The sequence below is a fragment of the Coregonus clupeaformis genome, chromosome 17, assembly GCF_020615455.1.
Source record: "Coregonus clupeaformis isolate EN_2021a chromosome 17, ASM2061545v1, whole genome shotgun sequence".
Taxonomy (NCBI): Eukaryota; Metazoa; Chordata; class Actinopteri; order Salmoniformes; family Salmonidae; genus Coregonus; species Coregonus clupeaformis.
Window position 1 is genome coordinate 45,024,260 of NC_059208.1, and position 21,436 is coordinate 45,045,695.

At 40.5% G+C, this 21,436-nt stretch overlaps 1 protein-coding gene across 1 annotated transcript; it reads left to right on the forward strand.

Annotated features, from left to right (window-relative positions):
- The first annotated feature begins 11,142 nt into the window (after positions 1 to 11,142).
- LOC121585698 (cocaine- and amphetamine-regulated transcript protein-like) lies at positions 11,143 to 12,872 on the forward strand. Its single transcript, XM_041902024.2, has 3 exons — positions 11,143 to 11,861; positions 12,281 to 12,370; positions 12,599 to 12,872. Exons 1-3 carry the CDS (start codon positions 11,718 to 11,720, stop codon positions 12,704 to 12,706), a joined length of 342 nt encoding a protein of 113 aa, XP_041757958.1. The 5' UTR covers positions 11,143 to 11,717; the 3' UTR covers positions 12,707 to 12,872.
- Positions 12,873 to 21,436: the final 8,564 nt, after the last annotated feature.

A 21,436-nucleotide genomic window follows, 5' to 3' on the forward strand; every position in this document is an offset into this window, starting at 1 on the left:
TTACATGTTTTAAGTCCTCAGACACGCATACATTCCCTGGAAAGACAATACAACATCTAATACATATTGCTTTGAGGGTGCTTACTTTGAAAGTACAAATTCAGCACATTTCAGAGGCTTAGTCAAGATCCAACAAGTGGATCCTATTATCGATATGGGTCTGTCTGAAAGCCCCAGCTGCTTTATATCTCAAACTCAAGTCCAGGAAATCCTCATCAACAAACACTCTGGGATTCGTCCAAAGCCTCCCAACCATGAGAAAGCAGGAGGACCTTCTGCCAAAGAGCAAATCAATCCCCAACAGTCAATGTGTGTGTGTGTTACTACTTTGTCAGGGGCTGAAAATACTATTTATGTTGGTCCTCATTCATCCTAACATGAATTCCAATCATAATAGCGCTAAAAGACTAAAACCCCTTAGAGTTTACATTAAGAGATACCACATAAACTTGTATGTGTAGGGTATTACAGCTGGTCACACACATTCACACGCACTTATAACATCAATAAGATAACATCACTTTATTGGTCAATTGCACACAAGGTCCAACAAAAATTTGACTTCCACTTATAACCCAACCCCTTCGAGGGGGGGGGGGGGCACCCAGTGTGGCATTGTAGCCTGTCCAAAACCTGTATATGTACGTGTATGTATGTCTTTGGGTTGGGTTATAAGCAGAAGTCACATTTTGGTTGGACCTTGTGTGCAACTGACCAATAAAGTGATCTTATCTTATTGATGTTATAAGTGCGTGTGAATGTGTGTGACCAGCTGTAATACCCTACATATACATGTTTATGTGGTATCTCTTAATGTAAACTCTAAGGGGTTTTAGTCTTGACATTTAAACAATTATCATTGGAATTCATGTTTAAATAGAAACTCTTCCTTGTCTGTGTAAGAATAAAGAGAGTGTGGGATGACCACCTCACTTGCTCAAGGCTCATACAGGTCCTTTCCAAGTATATATATAACACTAAGGTTAAGTAACAATCCAGCGCCATATCTTTAGCGGGTGTGTGATAAATCATTTGAGCGTTGAACATTCATATAGAGTTAGTGCTGAAGATGCAGACTACAATATTTTGACTCCCGAGTGGCGCAGTGGTCTAAGGCACTGCATCACAGTGCTAGCTGTGCCACTAGAGATCCTGGTTCGAGTCCAGGCTCTGTCGCAGCCGGCCGCGACCGGGTGTCCCATGTGCGGCGCACAATTGGTCCAAGGTAGGGGAGGGTTTGGCCGGCAGGGATGTGGGTTCGTTTCCCACGGGGGGCCAGTTTGAAAAAAAAACAAAAAACGAAACAAACAAAAAAACATGTATGCACTCACTAACTGTAAGTCGCTCTGGATAAGAGCGTCTGTTAAATGACTAAAATATAAAATGTAATATACAGATTATATACACTGTGTATACAAAACATTAAGAACACCTGCATTTGTATTTATTAGGGATCCCCATTAGCTGTTGCCAAGGCAGCAGCTACTCTTCCTGGGGTCCAAACACATTAAGGCACTTACATTACATAGAAGATAAAACAGTACATCATATAACATTATTACACCACTACATTTCTACAATACGAAATGTATAATACCACCATACAACAATATTACAATGTATGTGTGTGTAGAGTACGTGTGCTAGCATTGGCGTCAACATGGGCCAGCATCCCTGTGGAACGCTTTCGACACCTTGTAGAGACCATGCCCCGACGAATTGAGGCTGTTCTGAATGCAAAAGGGGGGAGGGTGCAACTCAATATTAGGAAGGTGTTCCTAATGTTTGGTGTACTCAGTGTATTATATACATTGTAAGGTATTATGTATACACATACATGCTAACACATTCACATAACTATATAAATGTTAGAAGGTAGCTGTTATTATTGCCTTCTAGCCCAACAAAAGCATACAGTATTTATATAGCAGACTTGAACAAAATCTCTCCCACATTAAATTACGTCGAACCATTCAGCTGAACATTCAGTTGTTCATGGCACTGGTGGACATTGGTGGCAGTGGTTGCTTCTTACTCAGTTCTCGTCTGGTCACCTTGCCACTCCTCAGTTTATAACTCTCTTGCCTCGTGATCTTTTGTTTTATGCTAGGCAGGACTGTTATTTAATTTTGTTACGGTTGAGAATGACTTACATTGGTGTTGTGTACTGGTTTGTACAGGGCTCCAGGACCGCTCCTCCTTGTTTGCTGCTCGCCCTGGGCTTGACCGTGCACCAGCTGGGCCAACTCCTATGAGGGCCGGGACCAACGACGTTATAGGACACATACTTAGGAGGTGGGTCACACACATGCTAAAATACATATACTAAATACACACTTGAACATACAGTATGTATACTCATTGGCGGGTCAAACACAATAATGCATAATAATACTTACTACAGATTTAAGTGTGAACGGTTCCAATAATTGTGTACTACAGCTCCAATAATAACAGGGTATGTAGATGTAGTGATATTTTGATACAGTAGATGACACTTTGTGCACACTAAATAATGTGGTGAATATGTCTGATTGCTACAGAGCTATTTGCAACCTATCTGTAGATTATAAGGTGGACACCATTAGTAGCATACCACTATCTTTTTTAATGTGCATGTTTCTCTTATTAAATGGCTTTTACATTTATTCATTTGTATGTATGGTTTGGGAATTAATTGTTTTAGGACCTTTTAACAAGAGTCTTATTGATTTTAGAGAGCATGCACTTGTTTATTTATGACTTACCTGGAAATTCAGTCCTCCAGGGGCCTGGCCTGCTGCTTTTAGAACTCACTCAGTACCATCTTCATTTCATTTATGATCCTATGATTCCATCTAGCAACTTTTAAGGGTACTGCAATTGAAAAACATTTTATTGAAACATTGGAGGGGCAGATAGGAATAGGCCTGTGCACCTAAAAAACTAAACAGTTTATTTTAACCCTACCCAATATAAAACCTAACCCTTGCCTGTGCCATTTCTGGGTTGCCTTTCCAACATTTTAGACAGTTTCAGTTTTATTTTTAGGTGCTAGCATACCTCTATCTTTACATATGTGCATTACATCATATAGTGTGATGAGTTCATTATTATTTGGTTGAAATCATGACTAGTGTTTTTCTCTAACATTTCAGATATCCATGGATCTATGCAAGAAGGGAAGAGCGTGAAAGGACAGCAGTGACACTTGGGGACATTTCACCAAAATACTGTGAACTCAAACATTCTTATGCAAAGAACCCCTCAGTCTATGACTGCTCCCCCTCAGGACCTGAAACCCAAACCAGGGACTCAAACCCCTACTCACACTGGACATGTCACTACAACACATCACCCATAGTATTCTATAGGAGTCAATCACTTCACTTTTTTTGTATGTGTTAATACACACACAACACTGCTTATGTAGCAAACGCCACCACTGCTCAATATTCATATGGTTTTGCATAATTCAGGGAGGTAGCTGATCTATAAGGTTGGTACATGCAATATTAGGCTGCTGGAAACAAATGCCCAATGGCGATTTATTAGATGTGAAAGGAGGCCGGTTAATGAGAGGACATTATTGTGTTGCTCAAAAAGTAAGAAACAGATTGGAAATATCTACAATCCCACAGCAACGCATAACCTGTTATGCGCTTTGTCCATCAGGGTGGTCAATCGTATTTTTCTTCTGTTTTGGAACTACTTTGATTCATGTGGCTTTTTGTTGAGAAAACGTGTCATTCTGTTAATGAAAAGCTCTCAAAAGAATGGTTTGAAAAGATTGTGAACCTCAATACCATTAGCACAAATATATCTGATGTTCCATTTCACACGTGTTCATTCCAAGCTCCACTACTTCCCGTCTGTGTTTATGATGTAAGAAACATCACACACAAACATGGCAAAGCATCCTTCTAATCTGAGCCATGCTGTTTATTGACTTTGACCACACACACAGGCACTTTCCTTAGAAAATGGCACTTCTGCATCACCAGTCACCCCCTCATAAGGGCAGGTGACCCTCTGCAGCACACCCTTATTCCCATGTTGTGTTTTCTACCATTTTTATAAGTGTTTTATAAATGTTTTATAGACGGTGAATAAATGAACTCTACAGAGGTGGTCATACCGACAACACAAGGTTAATCATGTCAACTGATTAATGGTTTTGTCAGTGTAGTGTATGCATTTATACATATTGTTTATATTTCATAATGAATATTTTGAATAAATTTGTTCTCCTATTCATTTTCATATTATATAATTCATTTTTGTGTATTCAAAATATTAAATGCAGTGAAATTCCACAAAGATGTGTTAAATTCTGACTTCCTACATTGAATAATCCACCTGGTTTTATGTATTTGTTAAGGGAAGCATTTGTGTACTTTTTCGTATTTTGTGAATTCCTCAACTGATACATTCAGCACTTGAATTTCAGCATCTGGGTACAAGTGCATTCCACTCATGACAGCTTAAGTGAAGAAAAGTGGAAAATAATTGTTTTTATGAATATCAGTTTGTGCAAGATTGTACAATCATGTAACTATTCCACCAAACTATTGCACCATAAATGGTGTCTGTGGGGGAGGGAGACTTGGGCAGGCTTTGCAGGGTAGAACTATGTCTAAAGAAGAGCACAAACACATAACCTTTGATCGGCTAAAAACAGTCAGTGGCCGAGCAACTGTCTGCCAAAATGGACATGAAAAGTCACACCAGAGCGAATGCCTGACATTGGCGTCTTAGAAAATGACCTAGATTCAGGCAACAAAGAGCAATTCTAATCATTTCCCCAGCTTGGCTTTTTAATCTTCACTTTGCATGCTGCCTGTTGACAGACCTGAGCTTTCAAGCCAGGGGAACACACTGTGCTACTGTGCTACTGTGCATTGTGGAATGAAGTTGCCATCTAACTAGTCCCCATCTGAATTCTATTATACACTAAAAGACACCTCCAGGGCACACATTGACTATTCAGTATTCAGGAACACGCCATTTGTGGGGCAGTATTTCCAAGACAAACACCTAAATGTGGTTGTATCTCTTGTTTTCAGGGCACGTTCACCATGAAGTCTATGAAACTGTTCAGTCAACATGGTCTATTTAGTCAAACCTGAGAAGCTGTTTAAATCTTTGCCTGATGGTAGATTGTACATGTAAAAACAGCCACTTAAAACCCTCTGGCCAAAACACTATGGCGCACCAACTCGCTGTCATAACAATGTCTATCTTCCTATATACTACAGTACATATCTAGTTGCTGCCACTCCAGTACGATCAGATAATTAAGAAAAAAATCTAACGGGGGATTGAAAATGTCACGCTTCTTCGGAATCTTGCGTCAGATACTTTCATTTGGGAGAGTATAATATTTATGATGTCCGCACGGACTGGAGAAGCGGGCGTCAGTGTCAATAGGTCAGAGAGAATAGAGGTGTCAGAAGGCATTTAAAAACAAATGCATGGTAAGGTCAGCAGAGACGTACCTGGCCGGCTCGTTGATGAGGAGGAGAGATAAGACGGGTCAGTCTGAACAGTTTATTAATCTGCTCTTTTCAGCGGGACTCCTCTGAAATCTGAACATTGTGATAAAGCATTGTACAAATAACTCAATATAAGCTCTATTACATCATTCATAATGGGCTACACCTAGTTCCCATTAAGAAGGAAACCAAGCAAGACCTCTGGGTTTACAAAGAAATGTATTGCAGTCATGCCTACCCAAACCTAATTGTTGGGCAGAAGACTGGACCCCAACTGAAATGAAATGGCTTTCACAGTATCCCTGTACATTGTCCCATTCATCTCAAGTCTCTCACACAAATATTTGGTTGTCTTATCTGCGGTCTCCAATCCCACTTCTAACACCAATGTAACAAGGGGCTAGTCTTGAAACCAGCAACCTCATTAATTTCCTATTTGAGAAACAATAGTGTAACATAATCTGTTGGTCCTTTTAGTTGCCCTAAATTAATTGTAGTATTCCCTAGAACAATTGAGCATGTACTAAAAAAACTAAAACAAAATAGGTACAGAGCGGGGTGTTCTTTGGAGATATATTTGTCTTTGCCTATGGTAGAACATCTAGATGTCTTCGCTTATGGTAGACACAGTCTTCAGCTCACCTATGGTAGAGATGCTAGCCCACAACAGATGTAGAACCATCCCCTTTATTTTACACGTGCTAATAATGTCATTATCGATCCACTTTCAGCAGAAGACCTCCCAAGAGATACAGAAAAACAATGTTCAACCATGTGCTGTATCTTCAGCTTTCTCACACACACATTTTGGAAAAGGTAACATGACATGGCACAGCATAAATTAACATTTGTTGCAGACAATTTCCATGGCATTCATTTTACATATTTAGCAGACACTCTTATCCAGAGCAACTTACAGTTAGTGAGTGCATACAATATTTATTTTTTTCATACTGGCCCCCCGTGGGAATCGAACTCACAACCCTGGCGTTGCAAGCACCATGCTCTACCAACTGAGCTACACGGGACATTCAAACTAAAATACTGGACTAGATAATGTGATGTCCTGTATGCTCCTCCATTTCCATGACATTTATAGAATAAATCTCTACTCAGAACAAAATAATTAAAGTTACTATCATTAGCTACTGGGTGAAAATGTGAAGAAATCCATTGTAGTTGTCCAACTGCCTCAAGTCAGGTTCCATCAACACTGAATACTCTCAGCTAAAACAGTTGTACATGCTACTGAATCAACAGAGAGATGGGGATAGCCCTCCAATATATTTTTGACTCTATTCACAGCTCCCAGACCAAGATCATTCCTGAGGCAAGTTCTGGACAGACAAAACAATAATAGTACAAGGAGGACTGTCAACAAGGTTTTTTATAATGATCGATGCTGCCCACTACACACTTCCAAAAGCTTAGGCTGAGCTACTGTCACTAGAGTAAACAATGGAATGACTATTTCAGAATGTTGTCTATAATTATTAATAAGAATTGATCCCTGTGGCACACCTGAGTGCAGGTGTAAAATGTCTGATTCATGGCCACCTGCTGCTTCATGGATTTTAATTAATAAGCCCCGGCTTGTTAAAAGAGACACTCTTTGAGTTGGCTAATAAATGCCACCCACCAAGCACACGTAAATATAGGCCTGGTTACAATAGAATACTATAAGATTGAGAGGATTGATATCATCACATGCCCTTGAATTACACAACTGAAATGTTCATGTAGATGTGGCTCAACAGATCAAACAGTTCTCTAGGATTTTTCTTTGATAACAAATACCATTTGATACACATTTCATTAGCTACTGTTCGATTTGAGTACTGTATTTATGGAGGTCTGAATTAAGGATACATATATTGAGACATGCTTGCGCCAGCTTTCAGCAGCTTGGGAATATTTCAACTTAAATCCCCACCTACTACACGTGAGTGTGGTGATGTGCAGACTAAATGGCTATGGTAACTCAGAAGTGAAGTGTAGTAAAACTCATAAGTCCTTGGTGGACAATTTCAGACCTGTTGGGTCAGTTAGTACTTCATAGAACCCCCTCCAGAGTGCAACTCCCTCTGACGTGAGAGGTCCTTGGGGAGGCTTTGCATGGTGCCGGTGACGCACTGCTTATACATATTTCAGAGTGTTTGTTCCTCTGTGAATGTGTTTCACAAGGTTATTGGGATAATCAGGTGAGGGGTTGAAAAATGACCTGACATCTTGTAGACGGGGGACATGGCAGACCCCACACCTCTGAATAATGCAGGGCTGTCTGTCAAGGGCTCGAACTCACACATATGTGCACACACAGACATGTAAACAATCAAAATCGACCAATATATGTTACCAAGTTTTTTTATTTACATTATGGCCTTAGTGTACAATCTACTTTCTGCTCTTTGCCTCAATTATTCTCTCTTCATGATCTTCGAGTGCAAACATTTTCAGAAAAATCTTCCAAATATTTCAGCCAATTCCTTCAAATACTTCAGCCAATTGCTTTGTGGCATGTTTTTTCCAGTATCACATTTCGACAGGACTGCAACACTGAAATTGAGTAGTTCATTTGTAAGACGGGTCACTCCAATAAAGAGAGAGAGTGAGTCATCTAGATGGGGAGGGGGGGGGGGGGGCTCATTTACAATTCCAAGTCATTCAATAATCAATAAAATGCTGGAGGAGCGATCCCTCTCTATTCCCTATCCGAGAGGATGCACTGCAGGCTAAAGACAAACTGTCCATTCCTATAGCATTATAATGAGCGGTAGTAAGAGTGGACCAAGAATTTACCTGGGAATCAGTATTAGAAACTGGTCTGAACTGGCCAGCAAGGCCCTGGCCATTCCACATTCAGGGGGAGGAGAGATAGAGAGAGGATTTGGGATAGAGTGAGGTGAGGATGAACTCACAGACTGTCAACATGGGCCAGCATCCCTGTGGAACACTTTCGACACCTAGTAGAGTCCATGCCCTGACGAATTGAGGCTGTCCTGAGGGCAACTCAATATTAGTACGGTGTTCTTAATGTTTTGTACACTCAGAGTATATTGGGTGGTTGAAATGCTGAATTTTATATTTGATTTCACATAGGTTATTTGACTTTGTTTCAATGTTGATAGTAAAATGGTATATTTGAATCAACGTTATTGTTTCACTGTCATTCTGTCAGCCTCAGCGACAATTATTAGAATAATTCAATGGATGTTTTGTGCACAAAGGTGATGACTGGTGTCTTATTACAAATTTTCCAATCTGACTTCTCTATGTAGCCATCTATGGAAATTGCCTTTCTGGGCCAGGCGTCAGTTAAACTGCAGTACCGAAGCAAAACTGTAGGAGCAGTCGAAACCATGCTTCCAGACTGGAACCCTGGCCCCTTGGTCCACAGGATGGCAAAACCCTAGCCCTAATTCTGACATAACCTTAACCATTTTGTTCAAACCTGGCTCAACCCTTACCCTAACCCCTCTTAGGGCTCCCCCACATCCAAATTCCCAATTTAATCCAGAATTACCACATCAATCCAAGAACCACTGTGATGAGGCCAATCGGTTCACACTGTAATGACTGAATCCTTTCATTACTTACAACTTTACTTGACCTGTCAATTAGTCAACAATGGATAGCAGCAGCCCAAAGGTGACCAAATGTGAAAGTCCACGTCACTTGCACAACAGCATGTGCCTTTCTACTCAACAAGTGCTAATTGCATATCACCTGTAGCCACTTTCCCAACAGACGTCCATCATGGCTCAACACTGCAGTCCAGTTTCCACCTCCACACGTCTCACGTCTGTGGCTGGGGAGTGTCAGGAAAGTAAGATCTTAATTATGCTATGGTGATGGAGAGGGATCCTTGAGCTAGACCTTCTACAGTGAATTATAATGAGAGACAGTGATGACAGCTGTCAAACTAGTCAAGTTAGCCCATGTATCTATCAACTGTGATGTTCCTAAAATGTTGATTCTGCATTTGACTTGACGTTCAACATGTCACAAAATATACTTTTTCCAACTGTTTCATAACTAAAATGTTCGTAGTACAATGTTCCAGAAAGCTTGTGCTTGTGTGATGCTTCAGTTGCTTTCTCTAGCAACCAGTGGGGCCGTGCAGCCCTCATGAACCAAGAAGGGATAATATGCTACTTTTGATAAAGACCTGGAGGCGAACAGTGAGGACAAGTATGTAGATGTCTTTATAACTTCTAGGTCTAATATAAGATGGATCAAGACACACGTGGTGCACACCATAGAGGCCTGAGACTCCTTGCACTTTGAGGTACACAAAGCGCAAGCTGCTTTCTGACTCATCAAAGCCATGATGTGAAGAGAGGCCAGTGCATGCATGGTCCCATTTAACGCTCCTCTGGAGTCCAATCCCAACGCGCCTTACTAAATTTGAGAAATGCACAACTTGTCCTAATTCTCTAAAACAAGCTGTGCACCTGACACCAGTGCTCTTCCTTCGAGACTTACTTTGATGAAAACAAATTATGTTTCAGTATTGACTGTAGGCAAGTTGTTTGCGGACCAGAAATTGCTCAGATATTGTCTAGGCCTAGGATATATCTGTTGGACACCATAGATTGAGTCATTTGACATTTATGGTGGACCTATTCTCTAACCATAGCCTTGATCGCCCTTACACACTAGCAGATACTTATTGGATTCAATCACACTAGCATAACATTAAAGAGAGGGAATTCCAGAGGCAATAATTCAAGCCTCAACGCCTAGAGTGATGTCACCGTCTAGCAAGGGAGCCATGCATGAAGTATCCCAGCAAATTACATATATGCCATTTGCTTAGGTACTTTAGGCACTATAGGCAGAGTCAGTCACACAACACTGAGAAACATCCATAAACCCCTCATGTGCATTTAGGCCTAGATATTGAAGAGTAATATGGCCTTTGATTTAATCATGTCAGTTAAGCCTATTGTAAGGTGACTATGGGTCACAGGTGTAGGTCACTTTTTACTGATAATGAGATTATCAGTAATCTCATTTTAGGCTATATTACATAATCTTGTCCTATTTGTGATGGTATCAGAAGGCACTTTATTTCCAAGTGATCCACAAGTTCATTAACATAATTAATCAAAACGAAACTATTGCAAAGTAAGTTGTGCTTGATATGCGTTTATACAAGGCATATTGTAGTTTCCTTCCTTCGGACTGTTGCCTATTGAATAAATGAGAACAACATCAATCATAAAGCATTATTCAGAATGTTGACTTCTCTTATCTGATGTAGCACCATAGCAATATGGTAACATGACAACTTTCAACCTGGACTCAGGGATAGATGTAACATAGTGAATGTAAATCTGTCTCCCTTCATTTAGGATGATATGTTACGTTTCGTATGGTATGTATTAATTTGTGGTTGTCCATCATCCATTTTGTATGATATGTTACGAATTGCAATTCGAACAATATGTAAAACATTTGCAAAATGTGTGATATATTATGAATTCCAATTTGTTGTGGCTAATGTTAGCTAGGTGGCTAACATTAGCTAGGGTTAGAGGTTAAGGTTAGGAGTTAGGGGATACGGTTAGGGTTAGGGGGAAGGGTTAGCTAACATTCTAAGTAGTTGCAAAGTAGCGAAAAAGTTGTAAATAAATGTGCTAAATTACTAAAGTTGTATGTGATGGGATTTGAACACACAACCTTTGAGTTGCTAGACGTTTGTGTTGCATGGCGTTCATCCTCCCCGACCAACCTCCTTCTTCTCGTTTTAGCATAAGTAACCTTCTGTCTTATGCAACCAAAACAAAGTAACATATCATACTAATTTGAGTGTCACAGATTTACATTTACTATGTGCAACTTTGGAGGCACAATATAAACATGATGGTAATATATGGATAGGCTCCTAAAGTTTCACCCTGGTGGATGAATTCCTTGGCGTGGCGTGAATGTTTAATATCATTCACCGAGATACCCATCTCACCCAATCCGTTCAAAAAAAGGTCTGAGGAGACGAAGGTGATGACGTTTGAGCGAAACCGGAGCAGCGCGGGGCTGGTTCTGTATAAATAGCCTACAAAAGTTTCAAAGCAACAACAAAAGCAAGTACAGCACCCATGAGCAGAAAGAGTGAGGACCTGAGCTGCGAAATAGAAAGGGAGAGAAAAATACCAAAGACACGGATAGTTGCCAAGAGAACTCAGCTGAAGTTTGAGTTGTTTCACTTTCTCTCAGTTCAAGCGCAAGATTTTGAGCACCATGGACAGCATCAGGGTCGGAGCACTCGTCTACCTGGGCGTCTGTCTGTCCGTCTTCAGTGTAATTTGCCAGGGGCAGATGTCAGACGACAGACTCTCTTCACAAGAGGAACAATTTCCACTGGGATATGTCACCAGAGATTTGGTAAATCACTTTACTAATTTACTTGCTTTTGTCCTTTTTTAGGATTTTAGGATAAAGCAGTTTGTTTCGATTCAAACCAATCCAGAACTTGTTCAAGTATTATATATATATATATATATATATATATATATATATATATATATATATATATATATATATATATACACACAATTTTTACCATCAACTGATGTGTGACTATTATTTGATAGAGGTGGAGGATAGTCTACTTTTACCTTACCTATTCAAATTAGCTATGTTATCGACATAATAAATTTGTGCCCATTCTTGCCCAATGTCAAGTAGCCGATTCTATCGTCTCCCCCCTTCAAGCTAATGTCGAAATATCGATGACATGCAATATTTATTTGGGCTGATAATAAAGATGGTTCTAATAATCTTTATTGGTGACTTTTTTTCAGTCTGATGCGTTCGAGGGGCTTCTGGAAGGCGTGCAGCAAGACAACAGGATAGGTCTATCAGTGGAGAAAAAAGCAAGTCTGATTCCACGGGTAAGTAAATTAAGTCAAGAATAACCTTCGTTCTTTCACATCTACCTTATATCTCTATTTTCCAAAACGCAACAGGTTGTACGAGAGCCATATATTTGGAGAGCTAGCATAGCCTATGGTGCTGTGAGAAGTTGTCTGTTACGTTGAAGATGCTTTTATTTTGGAACAGAAATGTGCAAGTAGGACCTAACGAATTTTGCTAATCTCTCTCTTCTCTCATACATACAGTGTGATATTGGAGAGCGGTGCGCTATGAAGCACGGGCCGCGCATCGGAAGGCTTTGTGACTGTCTTCGAGGCACCGCGTGCAACACATTCTTCCTGCGTTGTTACTGACCCCGGTCACAGACCTATACCCTCAGGCGCACAACATTTCCGAGACCCAGGCGTGTGATACTCCCATGCACCTATGCCGTTACCAATGTAAATGTCAGTCTGCATGCATGACTTTGTCTTGAATTCCTTTGTCTTCTCGAAGTATAAGTAAATGTATTTATTTGTTTAATAAAACATATTCATAAAGCTCCATGCGTCCTCTTGCATTGTAGACTACTAGATTTAGATTTTAGTCATTTAGCAGACGCTCTTATCCAGAGCGACTTACAGTTAGTGAGTGCATACATTATTCATTTTTTTCATTTTTTTTTTTTCATACTGGCCCCCCGTGGGAATCGAACCCACAACCCTGGCGTTGCAAACGCCATGCTCTACCAACTGAGCTACATCCCTGCCGGCCATTCCCTCCCCTGCCCTGGACGACGCTGGACCAATTGTGCGCCGCCCCATGGGTCTCCCGGTCGCGGCCGGCTACTACAGAGCCTGGATGTTCTATTAAATAAAAAGTTCACTTACTATTTTCCTATTGCATTTGTAGACCTACAGCTACATTTAAATCAGTTTAGGTTAAACTCCAAATGGGTTGCTTATAATGACATTGAAAATCGAAAAATTAGATTAAGTTTCACCCATCAGAAATGCTGTCTAAAATGCTCTTTCTATTAGGCCAACATTTTTTAGATCGGAATTTTGCTCACATTTTAGTTCATCGATAAAAGACCAAGGTTATAACTGCACGTTTGGAAGTAATTTTACATTGATGCAATAGATCTTGCCGAGAGATGCAGTCACTGCTGTCTTGCTGCAGATGTCTTCGCTCCATAATGACTAGGCCTATCATTAATTGTGCTGCCATCATAATAAGACTTTCCAATCAAATATGAATTAATCTCTCAAAATTTGAGTTGACCTGGATGGACAAGGGGTGATCTTTAATACCAGATGGATTTGGAGCCTGTCTCAGTCAATGGATAATGAGCCAGTGTATATACAAAAATTATATGACGCACATTTCTATAACTAATAGCTTATATCAAACTGTTTGGCTGAGATCATATGAAAATAATATAATAATGGGATATAAAGATTACCTATGGCCTTTTTAACCGGCAGATTTCAGATATTAAAGGCCAGGTGCATTCAAAAACGTGATTTTCTTGTATTTTATATACAGTGGGGGAAAAAAGTATTTAGTCAGCCACCAATTGTGCAAGTTCTCCCACTTAAAAAGATGAGAGAGGCCTGTAATTTTCATCATAGGTACACGTCAACTATGACAGACAAATTGAGAAAAGAAAATCCAGAAAATCACATTGTAGGATTTTTTATGAATTTATTTGCAAATTATGGTGGAAAATAAGTATTTGGTCACCTACAAACAAGCAAGATTTCTGGCTCTCACAGACCTGTAACTTCTTCTTTAAGAGGCTCCTCTGTCCTCCACTCGTTACCTGTATTAATGGCACCTGTTTGAACTTGTTATCAGTATAAAAGACACCTGTCCACAACCTCAAACAGTCACACTCCAAACTCCACTATGGCCAAGACCAAAGAGCTGTCAAAGGACACCAGAAACAAAATTGTAGACCTGCACCAGGCTGGGAAGACTGAATCTGCAATAGGTAAGCAGCTTGGTTTGAAGAAATCAACTGTGGGAGCAATTATTAGGAAATGGAAGACATACAAGACCACTGATAATCTCCCTCGATCTGGGGCTCCACGCAAGATCTCACCCCGTGGGGTCAAAATGATCACAAGAACGGTGAGCAAAAATCCCAGAACCACACGGGGGGACCTAGTGAATGACCTGCAGAGAGCTGGGACCAAAGTAACAAAGCCTACCATCAGTAACACACTACGCCGCCAGGGACTAAAATCCTGCAGTGCAAGACGTGTCCCCCTACTTAAGCCAGTACATGTCCAGGCCCGTCTGAAGTTTGCTAGAGTGCATTTGGATGATCCAGAAGAGGATTGGGAGAATGTCATATGGTCAGATGAAACCAAAATAGAACTTTTTGGTAAAAACTCAACTCGTCGTGTTTGGAGGACAAAGAATGCTGAGTTGCATCCAAAGAACACCATACCTTCTGTGAAGCATGGGGGTGGAAACATCATGCTTTGGGGCTGTTTTTCTGCAAAGGGACCAGGACGACTGATCCGTGTAAAGGAAAGAATGAATGGGGCCATGTATCGTGAGATTTTGAGTGAAAACCTCCTTCCATCAGCAAGGGCATTGAAGATGAAACGTGGCTGGGTCTTTCAGCATGACAATGATCCCAAACACACCGCCCGGGCAACGAAGGAGTGGCTTCGTAAGAAGCATTTCAAGGTCCTGGAGTGGCCTAGCCAGTCTCCAGATCTCAACCCCATAGAAAATCTTTGGAGGGAGTTGAAAGTCCGTGTTGCCCAGCGACAGCCCCAAAACATCACTGGTCTAGAGGAGATCTGCATGGAGGAATGGGCCAAAATACCAGCAACAGTGTGTGAAAACCTTGTGAAGAATTACAGAAAACGTTTGACCTGTGTCATTGCCAACAAAGGGTATATAACAAAGTATTGAGAAACGTTTGTTATTGACCAAATACTTATTTTCCACCATAATTTGCAAATAAATTCATAAAAAATCCTACAATGTGATTTTCTGGATTTTTTTCTCTCATTTTGTCTGTCATAGTTGACGTGTACCTATGATGAAAATTACAGGCCTCTCTCATCTTTTTAAGTGGGAGAACTTACACAATTGGTGGCTGACTAAATACTTTTTTTCCCCACTGTATATACAGTTCCACACTATAAGGTTGACATAATACTTTGAAATTGTTAAAATTATGATAATGCCCTTTAAGTGTAAGAGCTGTTTGAAAAGACCGCCTGAAATTTCAGCTTGTTTTGGTGGGATGGAGTATTGGCCTGCCTGGTGACATCACCAGGTGGTAAATTAGTGGATAGACCAATAAGAAAGAGAGCTCCAAATCTCTCTGCCAATAACAGCTAGTTTTCAGTTTTCCCCACCACTCAGACCACTCTCAGACAGTCCTGGCAAAATTCTTGCTAGAGAAAGCTTTTTTCTAAGAAGCTATTTTTATTTCTTTTTGACCATTTTAATTGAAAACAATCATAGAAACCAGGTTTCCATCCAACCTTTTTATGCAAGTAAAGTACAGTGCCTTCAGAAAGTATTCATACCCCTTGACTTATTCCACATTTTGTGTTACAGCCTGAATTCAAAATTGATTAAATAGATGTTTTTCATTTCACCCATCTACACACAATACCCCATAATGACTAAATGAAAACATGTTTTTAGTCATTTTTGAAAATGTATTGAAAATTAAATACAGAAATACAGTGGGGAAAAAAAGTATTTAGTCAGCCACCAATTGTGCAAGTTCTCCCACTTAAAAAGATGAGAGAGGCCTGTAATTTTCATCATAGGTACACGTCAACAATGACAGACAAATTGAGAAAGAAAAATCCAGAAAATCACATTGTAGGATTTTTTATGAATTTATTTGCAAATTATGGTGGAAAATAAGTATTTGGTCACCTACAAACAAGCAAGATTTCTGGCTCTCACAGACCTGTAACTTCTTCTTTAAGAGGCTCCTCTGTCCTCCACTCGTTACCTGTATTAATGGCACCTGTTTGAACTTGTTATCAGTATAAAAGACACCTGTCCACAACCTCAAACAGTCACACTCCAAACTCCACTATGGCCAAGACCAAAGAGTTGTCAAAGGACACCAGAAACAATATTGTAGACCTGCACCAGGCTGGGAAGACTGAATCTGCAATAGGTAAGCAGCTTGGTTTGAAGAAATCAACTGTGGGAGCAATTATTAGGAAATGGAAGACATACAAGACCACTGATAATCTCCCTCGATCTGGGGCTCCACGCAAGTTCTCACCCTGTGGGGTCAAAATGATCACAAGAACGGTGAGCAAAAATCCCAGAACCACACGGGGGGGACCTAGTGAATGACCTGCAGAGAGCTGGGACCAAAGTAACAAAGCCTACCATCAGTAACACACTACGCCGCCAGGGACTCAAATCCTGCAGTGCAAGACGTGTCCCCCTGCTTAAGCCAGTACATGTCCAGGCCCGTCTGAAGTTTGCTAGAGTGCATTTGGATGATCCAGAAGAGGATTGGGAGAATGTCAGATGAAACCAAAATAGAACTTTTTGGTAAAAACTCAACTCGTCGTGTTTGGAGGACAAAGAATGCTGAGTTGCATCCAAAGAACACCATACCTACTGTGAAGCATGGGGGTGGAAACATCATGCTTTGGGGCTGTTTTTCTGCAAAGGGACCAGGACGACTGATCCATGTAAAGGAAAGAATGAATGGGGCCATGTATCGTGAGATTTTGAGTGAAAACCTCGTTCCATCAGCAAGGGCATTGAAGATGAAACGTGGCTGGGTCTTTCAGCATGACAATGATCCCAAACACACCGCTCGGGCAGCGAAGGAGTGGCTTCGTAAGAAGCATTTCAAGGTCCTGGAGTGGCCTAGCCAGTCTCCAGATCTCAACCCCATAGAAAATCTTTGGAGGGAGTTGAAAGTCTGTGTTGCCCAGCGACAGCCCCAAAACATCACTGCTCTAGAGGAGATCTGCATGGAGGAATAGGCCAAAATACCAGCAACAGTGTGTGAAAACCTTGTGAAGACTTACAGAAAACGTTTGACCTGTGTCATTGCCAACAAAGGGTATATAACAAAGTATTGAGAAACTTTTGTTATTGACCAAATACTTATTTTCCACCATAATTTGCAAATAAATTCATTAAAATCCTACAATGTGATTTTCTGGAAAAAAAAATCTCATTTTGTCAGTCATAGTTGACGTGTACCTATGATAAAAATTACAGGCCTCTCTCATCTTTTTACGTGGGAGAACTTGCACAATTGGTGGCTGACTAAATACTTTTTTTCCCCACTGTATCTAATTTACACGAGTATTCAAACCCCTTTCTATGACGCTCCAAATTGAGCTCAGGTGCATCCAATTTCCTTTGATCATCCTTGAGACGCCACTACAACTTGATTGGAGTCCACCTGTGACCAATTCAATTGTTTGGACATGATTTAGAAAGAAACACACCTGTCTATATAAGGTCCCACAGCCAACAGTGCATGTCAGAGCAGAAACTATACCATGAAGTCCAATGAACTATCCCTAGAGCTCCGAGACAGAATTGTGATAAGGCATATACAGTATCTGGGGAACGGTATAAAACAATTTGTAGAGTGTTGAAAGTTTCCAAGAGCACAGTGGGCCCCTTGTAGCTCAGTTGGTAGAGCATGGCGCTTGCAACGCCAGGGTTGTGGGTTGTGGGTTCGATTCCCACGGGGGGCCAGTATGAAAATGTATGCACTCACTAACTGTAAGTCACTCTGGATAAGAGCGTCTGCTAAATGACGTAAATGTAATGGTCTCCATCATTGGGAAATGTGAAAAATATGGGACTACCTAGAGCTGTCCGTCTAACCAAATTGAGCAACCAGGCAAGAAGGACCTTGGTCGGGGAGGTGACAAATAACCACTCTGACAGAATTACAGAGTGCCTTGGCTGAGACTACAGAACCTGCCAGAAGGACATCAGTCTCTACAGCACCTCACCAATCTGGGCTTTATGGGAGACTGGTGAGATGGAAGCCACACCTGAGAAGAAAGCACTTCTGGAGTTTGCAAAAACGCACATGAAAGACTTAGAGCATAAGGCAAAATATTCTGGGGTCTGATGATACAAAAACTCTTTGGCCTGAATGCAAAGTGCTATGTCTGGAGAAAACCAGGCACAGCTCATCACCCATCTAACACCATCCCTACCGTGAAGCGTGGTGGCAGCATCATGCTATGGGGATGCTTTTCAGCGGCAGGGTCCGGGAGACTGGTAAGGATAGAGGGAACAATGAATGGAGCCAAATAAAGGCAAATCCTTGATGAGAACCTGCTTCAGAGTTGAAAGACTTGAAGATTGCTGTTCACGCCACTCCCAATCTAATTTAAGAGGTTGAGGAAGAATGGGAGGAAATCCCCAAATCCAGATGTGCAAAGCTGATACAAGATGACTCAAAGCTGTAATTGCCGCCAAAGGTGCTTCTACAAAGTATAGACTCAGGGGTGTGAATACTTATGTAAATCATATGTGGTCCTCTGTAGCTCAGCTGGTAGAGCACGGCGCTTGTAACGCCAAGGTAGTGGGTTCGATCCCCGGGACCACCCATACACAAAAAAAAAAAAATGTATGCACGCATGACTGTAAGTCGCTTTGGATAAAAGCGTCTGCTAAATGGCATATTATTATTATTATTATTAAATATTTCTGTATTTCATTTTCAATAAATGTGCTAAAATTACTAAAAACATATTTTCACTTTGTCATTATAGGGTATTGTGTGTAGATGGGTGAGAAAAAAATACATGTAATCCATTTTGAATTCAGCATGTAATAACGAAAACGTGGAATAAGTCAAGAAGTATGAATACTTTCTGAAGGCACTGTACATGTCAGACAAAAAAAGACAGACCTGATGGAAACAGCTAATTTTTTGGTAAACATTCCAAATGTCGACAACAAAAAAAAGCTAGACAAGGTGTGATCTTTGTGTCTGTTAAATTAGTTATGCGAGAAATGATGGTGGATACACCTTTATGCGCAAATATTGATATAATAACCATCATATCGAAGTAAACTTGGGAATCATGCAATGATATGGTGTGTGGTCCTCCCACTACAACTCAGGAAAGCATGCAGTTTATTAGGCTACAGATTAAATAAATTAAGAACTTCACAGGGTGGTGAATGTGCACGGTGATGAGCTTGATGCTCCTTTGCAATAAATAGAGGGTTTTATTTTGGTGACATGATGCTTGGCTGCCATTTGACAAATAATCTAGCGCTTTCGTCCATAATAATCTCATGTAGTAGGCTATACCCGCACTGTATCAGCAAACTGTTGGCTAGAGCGCACGTGCCAAGACCAGGGTGGGCACATTTGCTATATAATGCAAAATGTATTGTGCCAAAACCATCAGAGTTTAAAATGCGATGGAAACCTATTTAAAATATATTTTTTGGGTACATGGGAATTTAAGGCAAAAGTTATTTTTATGTGCACTACCTCATCACGCTTTTATCAGCAACAACTCAATTTGATGGAAACACACGGTGGGAAAATGCGCATATTCTTTTTATGCAGATTTTTTGACTATTCGCATGAAAATCTGTCGCCAAACGGATGGAAACCTAGCTAGTAAGGTTGTTACCCAGAATTGATTCGATAGTGATAAAAACAGCTGCATTGGACCTTTAACAGTGCCATCCGAAAGTATTCATACCACTTGATTTATTCCACATTTTGCTGTGTTACAGCCTGAATTCAAAATTGATTAAATTGTTTTTCTCACCCATATAAACACAATACCCCATAATGACAAAGTGAAAACATGTTTTCAGATAATTTCGCAAATTACTGAAAATGAAATACAGAAATATCTAATTTACATAAGTATTCACACCCCTGAGTCAATACGTTAGAATCCCCTTTGGCAGCGATTACAGCTATGAGTCTTTCTGGGTAAGCCTCCAAGAGCTTTGCACACCTGGATTATACAATATTTGACCCATTATCCTTTTATTTATTTTTTTAATTCAAGCTCTGTCAAGTTGGTTGTTGATCATTGCTAGACAGCTATTTACAAGTCTTGCCAAACCAATTTAAGTCAAAACTAACTAGGCTACTCAGGAACATTCAGTATCATCTTGGGGCGGCAGGTAGTTTAGTGGTTAAGAGCGTTGTGCCAGTAACCGAAAGCTCGCTGGTTCTAATCCCTGAGCCGACTAGGTGAAAAATCTGTCGATGTGCCCTTGAGCAAGGCACTTAACCCTAATTGCTCATGTAAGTCGCTCTGGATAAGAGCGTCTGCTGAATGACTCAAATGTAAGCAACTCCAGTGTATATTTGGCCTTGTGTTTAAGTCATTGTCCTGCTGAAAGGCGAATTTGTCTCCCAATGTCTGTTGGAAAGCAGACCACCAGGTTTTCGCCTGTGCTTAGCTCTTTTCCATTTATTTCAGTCTAGTATAATTGTTTAATGGTAAGAGGACTATGATGATTTGACTTATGGTCTCGGCCCCAATATCGCTGTCATTTTCACTTTTCTATTCTAGTTCCATGACAGGGGACAGCATCCGATGGAATGGTCTTCCTCAGTTTTGAGAAATATGTTCAACTGCCTTCCTGGAGTATGTCAACGTCTACGCAGAAGGAGAATCACAATTCTGGTACATTATTGGTTGTCACTAACAGGTTTAGGCCTATATTATATGCTTCCTAGAGCTGCTTTTTTGTTGAGCTGTTTTGTCAAAAATGCAGTTGGACAACTTGTTTTTAGTAGCCTAACCATGTCCCCGTTTCTCATTTTAGTATTTTATAAACCAAGGGCCCAATCAAAACCAGTAACCAGGTTTCTGGGATATCCATTTAGGTCTACCAGCTTTGATTGAGTAGGGCCCCAAGTTTCTCAAGTTAGCCTTCAGTTTGATTCTGTGGTACTAGAGCGACATCTAGTGGTTACTTGGAAACCCACACCAACTTCAGTGCCCTTGTTTGATTAGTGCAAACTATCACAAACAAACTAAACAATGGAATCAACTTTGTCATGTACTTTTCTCTTTCAGTGCAATTCCAACAAGGACAACTACTGTTCAGTCAAAGAAGGAGCT